A 10,825-nucleotide genomic window follows, 5' to 3' on the forward strand; every position below is an offset into this window, starting at 1 on the left:
TTGGCTGCAGCTGCTACGGAGCAGATTAGCTGTGGTCGACCACCAGCTGCTGCTTTTTCATCAAAATGGGATAAAAAGGAGGATGTTTGCTACAGTTTTATCTACTTAATTTGAAGTCTTCACATACTGAAATTAATGGAGGGGAAACTTCTTTTGAGTTTGGATTTAGAAAGAGTTATTTTTTCATGCATGCATACTGCAGGTAGATTGTGATTACATTCAAGCAAATCCTTCATTCTCTTTTCAGACATTCATCAATCCAACATGCCAGGATTCATCTGTAGACTCTCCATAAGATCATCATCACTATTGTATCTTTATTTATCTCCTTTAATCTGTGTATTTACATGTTTTTTTGTTCATGATTTGAATCCCTTGATTTTAAACTTCTGTATTATTCTCTGTACTTTTTTTTTTCTTTCCATGAGCATGCTCGAGAGATCACATACCTGCAAACTACAGATTTCCTTCTATTGTTGAGCAAAAGACACTTACTTGGAGGCTGAGTCTTGACCAAGCAATCGTCCCCACGCTGAGCCTCTGCAGGAGTCAGGGCGCCCTCCTGTGACGATGTGCAGAAAGTGCAGGATTGGACCAGCCTGCCGGTGTTGAGCAAGGTGTGTGTGTGTGTGTGTGTGTGTGTGTGTGTGTGTGTGTGTGTGTGTGTGTGTGTGTGTGTGTGTGTGGGTGTGAACAGGGTGACACACTCCCCTCCACATTAAAAAAGAAACTTCCTGAGCAGGTAGGAACAGGCAACGCTCAACTGGCAAGATCTGACTGAGCAGAATGGATGCAGAGAAGAAAAGTGTGACTTTAAGAGAGGGATTCCTGGTGAAACGGGTAAGACAAAGACAAATAACACAAACGCTGTAGAACACGGATTAATCTGAGGATCTGGGGGATGTAACGGATGGGGAACACATCCATGTTTTTATCTGGGGAAGGAGTTTTTAACAAGTCATACCGATGTGAGGTATGCAGCAGCAAGAGCTGAAAGTATGTTGACAATCTGAGAAGATAACAGAGTCTCTTAATTCCTCGTGGTGTGATTTCAGGGTCATCTGGTTCACAACTGGAAGCCGCGCTGGTTCGTGTTGATGCCAGACAAGCTGCTGTATTACAAGTACGAAGGAGGCAAAAGGGACTCGTGTCAGCGGGGGAAGGTCCTCCTGAAGGACTGTGTAGTGACTTGTCCTTTTCTGGAGTATGAAAATCGACCGGTGAGTGAATCCGGGGTTAGTGTACTATTATAGGAGTACTTTTAAAGTTTCATCCAAGTATCAGATATCAGATTACTGCACTGTTACGGTGGCCAAGATAACCAATAAGGACATTATTGTGAAGGTGGAAAGAAAAGTACTGATAATACTATCAGTCAAGATTATATATAACATTGATTTTGTGCATTTTGGTAAATTAATTACGCTAATTTGTGTGGAGAGAGAGAGAAAACAAGAACAGAAATTTAAATTGAAGAGGCGCTGGATTATTTATACTATATTATCACATGTGTGTTATTCACATGACATCAGTATTTTACTTTTTAAATATTGCTTTTATCGTCAATACCGGTATACCGCAACACCCCTATAAAAACCTCATTTACTGTGAAATTATAAATTCAATCATTTTGTGGTATTTTCAACACATTTTCAAACGTTTTCTGTCTGATGTCCCGATTCAAGCAATAAATGGAGAGAAAAGAAATCACTGGAAAGTAATTAATGACGATGCTTTGATCATTTCGTTTTGGTTCTGTCAGACAGAATATATTTGTATTTATAAACACAAAACACAAAGACCATCTGCTCTAACATTTCTTCAGCGTTTTCCTTTGGTGACGTTTTTATTGCTGAGGCTCAGCGTTGCCGCGGGTTACGGTTCTGTCAGGACCTGAGCTCCATCAGCTTCCATCTCTGAGGAGCAATTTGTTTTGTTTTTGAATTACCGGAGCCAAACCTCAGACTCATCCCTCTGAATGTTTCCTTTTTAGTTGGTGTTCAAGCTCCGGACGAAGAACGGGGTGGATCACTTTCTGGAGGCTTGTTCCAGGGAGGAGAGGGATGACTGGGCCGGTGACATCACCGCGGCCGTCGACAAGCTGCAGACGGGTGAAGGCGGGAAGGTGACGGACCGACAAGACCCTGCTGGATCCCAGTTACACAACATCAATCTGACGTAAGTGTTTCCAACCAAAGGTGTATTGCCTGTCTCACCCTGCAGGCGTCTTACGTCTGTCTGTCTGTCTGTCTGTCTGTCTGTCTGACTGACTGTCTGTCTCACAGCAAGGTGTTGGACTCCATGTATGACGTCCACAGTGGCATCAACATGAGCATCCACGTGGAGCAGGGCAGCACTTACAGCAACTGTTTCTCAGGTCAGCCTTCAATATCATCTAATCATATAGAAATGCATTGTAATCAGGGTTAGGGTTGTTGTCAGGGTTAGGGTTGGGGTTGGGGTTAAGGTTGGGGTTACGGTTGTGGTTAAGGTTGGGGTTGGGGTTGGGGTTAGGGTTAAGGTTGGGGTTGGGGTTAGGACTGGTGTGTTCAGAAGGGTCACATTAGGTCAGACGCCACCCACTCCCAAGTCTCTACGACCCTCCATTCCCAAGATATACGCAGAAATGTGAAAGTTGGGGTTAGGGTTAGGTTCAGGGTTGTTTAATATTAACATCAATATAATGTTAGTATTATATGTGCATATCCCATATTTACCTCCACGTGTCTTTAATGTTATAGAAAATGTCCTTTATATTTTTAGATTGACATCCAATAACCTGTTCAAACCTCTATACCTGACAATACATATTTACTGCCATTATATATTTTCACTCTTTGCAGATGATCATGTCTGTATGCCTATCTATATTTACAGGATTGTCCAGATCTATGTGTGTAAATCACGTCCAGACATATAGACATGTGATGTCCCTGCAGGTTCCGAGGTGGTGGACTGGCTGGTGTTCATGCAGCTGGTTCTGACCCGCGTGGAGGCCATGACGCTGGCCTCGGCCCTGCTGGAGGAGGGCTTCCTGCGGACCGTCGGCCTGAGGAGCGTGGAGGCGCTCCGCACCGCCGGCCTCAGTGAGCAGTTCATGGACGACTCCACCGCTCTCTACAGCTTTGTGAGTCCCAGCAAGTCTCTGACGGCCGACAGTATCCACATAAACATCAGTGACACATTTTAAAGGCTGTTTAGTAGTATTTGATCCAGGGCATGCCTGTGTTTCATGGCAGGCTGACAGCTTAAAGAAGAGAGGAAGTGTGAAGGCGGAGACGTCCATGTCTGCAGTGGAGCTGAGTGGGAAAGTGGTCAAGAGGGGATACCTACTGAAACAGGTATGTATTCATTTCATAATTGTAATAATTACCCTTAATATTAATATTTAGTCGCAATTTCAAATAAAAAAAAGTTTAAAGTTATGCCTAATTACTTTATTGTTTGTTTTTTATTTCATGCATCCAGTAAGGCTTAATTGATTCGTCATGGGTTGCAAAGGATCTGGAACAAAATCTTCTTTATTAACAACTTATTTACATTTATATGCAGACTTGATAGTTTATTGCAAAGCGAGAGACCCCCTTAGTAAATGTATAAATAGCATTTATAAAAGCGTTATTACCCAGGGGGCTTTCACAACCTGGCAACCTGCACTTATTTAACGTATTAATATTAACTTGCTCTGCAACTTTCAAGCCGTTTATAAAGGAAGTGGTGCCTTTTATGTCTTCTGACTGATGACATTTAAACACAGGGACACAGGAGGAAGAACTGGAAGGTGCGACTGTTCGTGCTGCGTTCAGAGCCGGCTTTCCTTCACTACTATGATCCCACCAAGGTGAGTGTGCAGCTTCTTAACATCACTAAGTTACCTGATGCAATAGAAAAGTTACCTTCAGCCTCAGGTTGGCTGTGACTCTGATGTCTCTGTGATTCACTTCCACGTGTCTGACTCTCTTATCCACTTCCTGTCTCACCTCTCAGGATGACATCAGCCCGGCCGGCGGCTTCGCCCTGCGAGCCTGTCTGGTGTCGTCTCTGGGCGATAACGGAGTTCCCTCAGGTGAGTCACCGTCTAGCAGAGGCCTCGAGGAGCTGCTGCTTACTTCTAAACAGTCATTCAAGTGAATAATTACACGATGGGATGAGTCGTCAGAAGAAATGGTTTTGTTTTTGTTTTTCCTTCCAATGAGGTTTTATTCATCTCCTCCTTCTTGGAGCTAAAGAATTTTGAAAATGTAATTGTGGATAATCAATAATAACACATTAATTAAAGTATTTCATGTTTTTCTTATTACTTTATTTTCTTATTAAGTACTATCTGTGCATCTAAAGCCTAAAAGACACATTCCTTCATCACGATGAACAAGAGCTCTGCACTTTAATTTGAGTTAATCCACATATGAAGTCCTGCTGCTCTAAATACAGGTTTGCCTATAAAGTTGGAATAAATGTCGTCTTATATAGCACCAATCAAATGTTATGCATGAATTAATTCCACCATCATTGCAGCTGGTCAAAAGTGAGTACTGATGCATTTAAATAGGAATAAAAAATATTCAAACTTTATGGGCAAAAGTGTATTTACTAGAGCATTAAATCTGCAACTGAAAATGTCCCCAACTAATTAACTTTTTGCAGTTTCAGAAACTTATTTAGCTTTTTTTCCTTTCCTTTCTTTTTTCTCTAACCCAATTAAACACAACATTGCCAGAATTATACCTGTATTTAAGGTATATTTAAGGTATTTAACACTAAACTTACAGTTTTTTTTCTGAAGTTCCACTGCAGAAATGTATCAAATGTGTTTCCATACTTGTTGCTTTAATCTCAGTTCTCCTGTTGACCTGATTTCTCCTCCCACACAGGGGTGAAGGGCAACATCCAAGGCAACCTGTTCAAAATCATCACCCAGTCGGACACGCATTACTTCATCCAGGCTCCGACCCAGCAGCTGAAGACGGAGTGGATCGATGCCATCAGAGAGCAGACATAGAGCGGTTCAAACTTCCCCTTTTTTTCAAAGCATCAACTCGTTCATTTATATCGAGCTTGAAGAAGAAAGACTTACACATTCCATGAATGTAAAACTGCAAACTGGGGTCAAGCTATTTAAATGAGAGCGTTAGTAGCGGATCTTCTAATCATTCATTCTTAAGCTTAAATGTTTGGCTTTAATCTTCACTCATGTATCTTCAGGCACCAGCAGTGAAAAGTATATTTACTCAAGCATAAGCATAAGTATAAGTACAGTTTTTAGGTACTAAATATTTCCTATTTCTGCTACTTTGTACTTTTACTCCACTACATTTCAGAGATACATATTTTACTGCATTGTTTTTATACGACAGCTCTATTTAAGATGCAGATGGACTTTAACTTAAGACTGTAAAACTTAGTAGTTACTTATCAGTTGTTGTCATTTTAGTTTAGGAAATAAATGTTCTTCTAAACTTCTGATGATACTTATATATTACTTAATTAAATACGATTTTGAATGCAGGATTTCTGCAGGTCCTATAGACAAAAAAAGGGACGTAACGCTAGGAGGTAATAAAAAGTCTTCAATTAAAATTCACAAAACTTTAAAGTGTTTTCTTTTGCATGCCATGGAGTTTCGGTCGTGTCTTATTATTGATGCATTTGTTGATTTATCCATCAAGGCCCAGAATTATATGTTTAGAAATGATTGTAACACTGCTGGGAAGTGAATGAAAAAAATGTGATCCTTCATAGTTTTAAGTATTAAATGTTATTCTTCGTAGTATTAAATGTAACTCTGCAGATACCTCAAATGGAATATGGTTTTATGGTTTTATATTTTACTTTAGTAAAGTTTCTGAGTCCAAGAGGAAGAAACAAGCAGAGACAAGCGAGGCCTCGGGAGGTTTTTTTCATCACAATAATCACCTCTAAGTCCGGGCGCTCCCACTCTCAGATAAGTCCTTTATCACCGGTGACTCAAGCTGAGCTGCTGTTAGTTTACGGGCTCGTTCAGGTGACATCATAAAGTGACGCCCCATAGGTGATGCATGAATACAGTGTCATATAAGTGGGAAATAACAACAAAAGTGATTTATTGCAATGATTATGAAACGTTGACATTAAAAAAGTGCTCAGGGGGGGAAAAAGAAAAGTACCAGTGGGCGTGAGGACTTTTTTAAAGTCACAATAACAGAAAGAGTGAAAAGGGATGAACTTAACTGTGTGTTACTGGCATGCACGTAAATGTTTTAACCTCATTACATTTGTTACAGTACTTCGTCGGATACAGAATGACAATCAGTTTATCAGAAACATTCCCCATCATGCAGGCGCTCGTAAACGTAAGTGCTTTCAAAGGTTAACTCCAGAGAAATCAAAGACAGAAAAAACCCTCTGACATTTGGAGTGAACATCAAAGACTCCTTTTTGTTTAGTTAGTGACGCATCGCGTTTGTGCAAATGTTCACCAGGGCGGGAAAGATCTTCCAGCTTGGACCACATTAGAGCAACGTTTCAGTTCAAATGGCTGATTTATGATGAATAATGACATCATCAGTCATCATCTTCAAGTCCCCCAAACAGGTAATCTAGTGAAGGCACTTGACACGTGATTACGAGGCAGGTATCACTTTTGTCCCCCCCCACGCCCCCCCCCCCCCCCCCCCCCCCAATGGTGTTCAATTTGTTCAAAGAAAAGCTCTATTCTAGTGGTGTTTAAGGAGGTGCTGCTAGGCCACCTTGGTGAGCTGCAGGTCTCCGTGGACCCGTAAGGCAGTGAGGGAGGCGAGCCGGGAGACCCGGTGGGTGAAACCACACAGAGGCTGTCCGTCCACCAGGATACGAAACTGCTGGTGCTCACACACGATCTCCATCTAGCAGTCAGACGGGAGAGGGTCAGGGGTTAGCAGGAAGGGAACATCCTTAGAGATGTGCGTGAGATCTTTCTATACTAAATATGTTTAAGTTGGAACCGTTTCGGTTATTTGACACCTGGACTTTTACCTCGTTGCTTATTGAGTCACGAGAATGTGATATTATAGAAAGACAGAGTTTTTTTAAGGGCATCATCATCCCTTCAGGGTCAGATGCACTCGAAGGTAATGATAATCTTCCCTACATGATACACTCTCTGCATAATTTAAATTCAATTAATCTTATTTGTGATTTCTGGATTTTAAAGAAAATTAAAACGCCAATCACTACTTCCTGTCATTTAGAGCAGATTTGCCTAAAGTGTGTGTTTGAAGTTCATTCTGGATTCCTTAATCTGCGTTGACATTTGATTAATTGACATTAATCCTGCTTGTTTCTCATGTTTTTTCTGTATTACTGGTCAGGATCGGAGGGGAAGAGATGCTAGAGGGTTGGAAGATGAGCTTGTGATTATTATTATTATACAGCAATTCTCCAGGAAAATTTTACAATGTAAGATCAGAGGTCAGACAGTTGGAGAAATAAAGGCAGGACAGATATGTCCCTTTGTAAAGGTACCTTGAAAGATTCTCCGGCAGCGAAAGGAAAGAAGGAGAGGGTGGTTTCAGGTCTCCCCCACTTCCCAGCCAGGCGGGCGTTGCGTTGGACGGCCTTCTCCGTGAAGCTCACCATCAACTGGAGCCCGACTTCTCCGTCTGCGTCGTCCTCCTGAGGCTCGCTGGACAGAATCACCTCGATGCTGCTCAGACGAGACATCCGGGACAGACAGACAGGCAGACAGACAGACAGACAGACAGGTTTACAACTTCTAAAGAAAGGTACGGCATAGTGGGAAATATTCTACCTTTTAGTTATTTACTTACTTTTTAAATTAGCATTTTTGCACACAAAACATATGAAAATGTAAAAAAAAAAAAAAACTGAAACGAGTCCATTAATCAATTGATAAAAAAAAAAAAATCAATTGGCCCATACATTGACAACTATTTCTGTCATTTTTCATAGAGAAATATTTCATGATGCCAGCTTCTCAAATGGCTTTTAATTGTTACATTTATTTAAATTGATCGGTTGATGGAGAAAATAATCAGCAGATTAATCCATAATAAAATAATCACTGGTTGCAGTCCGATGCAAAAATGGTTAATAAAGAGCATCGTGAGTGATAATAGCCTAAGTATATAATATATAACAGCATAGCATTGAATTCTTCTACGTTTGATACATTAAGTACATTTTCTTGATTATACAACAAGCTTTTACTTAATTAATGTTACAATACAATGTGGTATTAGTAGTCTAGTAAAGAATCTGCTGACTTCTGTCTGCCTTTCATGCTTTTCTTCGGATTGGATTATAAATGTTGATATTCTTTGGAGAACAGTGACATCTTCTGGTCTTTATCACAAATTGATCTTGATATATGATACTAGGATTATGAAACAAAACAAAACAAAGCTGTTGCTTATTCCTGTTGGAGATGTTGTAATATGATATTTTTAACCCATATTCAGTGGAGGAAAATAACTCAGTGGTCTTTATTCATCTCCTCTACATGGATTTCTTTTTAAATGTTTGACTCCACTGAAGTTATTGTATCATGTAGTTACTAAATGACAACATATATGATCAGTTTATATAATATGATGCACTGATTTACACTAAACTGTCTAAAATTACATAAAGTAGTTAGAAGATGCTCAACCTCAACCAGTTTAGGCCATTCCTCATAATCATACTTCTACTTTAATTGCCATCATTTCAGTAATTTTGCTTTACAGAATACTTCTATGTGATTTTACTACTTTTACTAATGTGAATGATTTGAATACTTCTTTTTTTTTTTTTTAACAGCGATCACTGTTCTGGCTTTGGCTTTGATTACATTCAAAGCTAAAACATCATAAACAAATGTCTCATTTTAAAAGGAATTTTCTCATTTTGGCTGTTGGCATTTGCAAGTTTTTGGTTGTTTATAGTCAATTTAGCTCTGAGCACCAAAGAACATGCTTTTTGGCAACACATTTTAAAGCGGATTTGGTGTCAAATATGACCTGGCAACACCAGGATTTGATTAATAGTGACCTTATTGACCTTTATTCAAACACAAGAAGGAGAAATACAATGAAAACCAATAAAGAAGCGTTGTCCTTAAAACCCTCCTGATGTGTCTGCAGCTGAAAATACGTGTAAGTTGATTCCCTGCACAGTAGCTACTCGCTTCTTGTGTGTGCAGCCCGCCTGTCGTCCTTCACGGGAACCGAACCGATGACCGAATGAGATGAAAATCCAAACTGATGTTATCAACCAAAATAAATTCCCGTGTGACTCACATCTCCTCATTGCATGGGATGTTGCAGCGCTCCCACGCGCGTTCACATACTAACCTATAATTAGGACTATTTTCCCAAAACGGGGACTCGCTGGGTGGCTCGCGTTCATGCACTCAAAATAAATGACTTTGATTGGCTGCCACGTCATGTGTGCAACAGTAGGCTATACCAATAGTGCGTTTTTTTATTTTATTTATAATGACAGAATGAAAACAGGCGCGTGCACTCACCTCTTTGGTTTTTGGTCAATAATTCCCATAACAACCAGTTTCATTGAAGGCCGCATCCCACCCTTTATGTTCCCGGTGTACTCCCCCTGTGTGAAACAATAGACATGTTACACACACACACACACACACACACACACACACACATGCAGCTGAAGGCCTAAATCCTTTAACGTAGCCTGCTGCTGGTGTCCACATCTGCGGTGAGCTGCAAACCTCCTTCCCGACGGGAACAATAGCTGTATTGATCCCCCCCCCATAGTCCAATCAGTGACTCTGCACAAACTCTGCATTCCTGTCCGTAAACCAAGCCGCATGCTCGGAATAGAAAATCATAATTTTGCAGTAAAACGTTGCATGAAAATGGCCAACAAAGAGCCATACGTACATGTTCTTTCTTGTCCTTTTCGTCCATTCCACCCGGGGCGTGATGCAGTGTGGAGGTTTGAAGCGGTGATGCCAACTGAGGTCTGACTGCCTCCAGCTGGCAAACCCCGCCTGTACTACGTTGTCATAGAGACAGCCTCCCAATTTGGCGGCGATGATGGTGGGAGACGGGCGGTACAAGCTGAATATATTAGTTCAGAACAAATCATTTGCATGGAAAGTTAAAGAGGAAGGTTGTTGTTTTTTTTGTTTTTTTTTCAATGCTGCTTCACATTTCTATGGTAAAGTACTCGGTGTGCTTTCACCTGATGCTGCCTTCAATGGTCTCGGTTCTCCTCGTAACTCGTGGGAAGTACAATGTCATCCTGTCCCCACACTAACTTATTTTTTTTGTCTCAATTGTGCATTTAAGCCTCTTTTCATAAGAATAACAACAATAATGGTGTATTATTATTAATAATAATAGTAATAATATAAAGTATTAATATTATTATTATTATTATTAATAATAATATTAGTATCAATAATAATAATACAATATAACATAAATAATTATGTTGGATTATTATGATCAAATTAATAATACTGAAATTAAATCAATAATATTTAGTACCAGTTTCAAATATTTAATAAGGTTTCTAAGTCACACCTAATGACTTCATTATTGGTTCAATTAGGCTTTATTGATGAGTTATGGGTTGCAGAGGATCTGGACAAAAATATATTTATTAACAACTTATTTACATTTATAGCTGCAGACTTGATGGTTTATTACAAAGTGAGAGCCTTATTAGTAAATAGGTTAAACGCATTTATTAGATAAAAAAAAACATAATTACAATAACAATAGACTCATTGGTAGAAGGAAAGTAAAAAGGTAATTCAACACCTATTGCTATTGATGATTCTCCAATGGATGATAGCACAAAAGACACATTAATCCATCCTTCTTCTGTT

At 39.8% G+C, this 10,825-nt stretch overlaps 2 protein-coding genes across 2 annotated transcripts; one reads left to right on the plus strand and one right to left on the minus strand.

The window, feature by feature from the left end:
• The first annotated feature begins 719 nt into the window (after window positions 1-719).
• On the plus strand, window positions 720-5,134 carry plek2 (pleckstrin 2). Its single transcript, XM_084013231.1, has 9 exons — window positions 720-840; window positions 1,056-1,220; window positions 1,994-2,178; window positions 2,286-2,377; window positions 2,940-3,127; window positions 3,240-3,341; window positions 3,758-3,841; window positions 3,988-4,066; window positions 4,872-5,134. The coding sequence occupies exons 1-9, from the start codon at window positions 787-789 to the stop codon at window positions 4,997-4,999; spliced, it is 1,077 nt and encodes a 358-aa protein (XP_083869357.1). The 5' UTR covers window positions 720-786; the 3' UTR covers window positions 5,000-5,134.
• Window positions 5,135-6,052: 918 nt separating this feature from the next.
• Window positions 6,053-10,029, minus strand: LOC311015789 (galectin-related protein B). Its single transcript, XM_084013232.1, has 4 exons — window positions 9,870-10,029; window positions 9,485-9,570; window positions 7,480-7,660; window positions 6,053-6,860 (listed from the first exon to the last, which is right to left on the minus strand). Exons 1-4 carry the CDS (start codon window positions 9,894-9,896, stop codon window positions 6,717-6,719), a joined length of 438 nt encoding a protein of 145 aa, XP_083869358.1. The 5' UTR covers window positions 9,897-10,029; the 3' UTR covers window positions 6,053-6,716.
• Between the last annotated feature and the right edge of the window lie 796 nt (window positions 10,030-10,825).

Source organism: Eutrigla gurnardus, assembly GCF_963514095.1.
Source record: "Eutrigla gurnardus genome assembly, chromosome: 7".
Taxonomy (NCBI): Eukaryota; Metazoa; Chordata; class Actinopteri; order Perciformes; family Triglidae; genus Eutrigla; species Eutrigla gurnardus.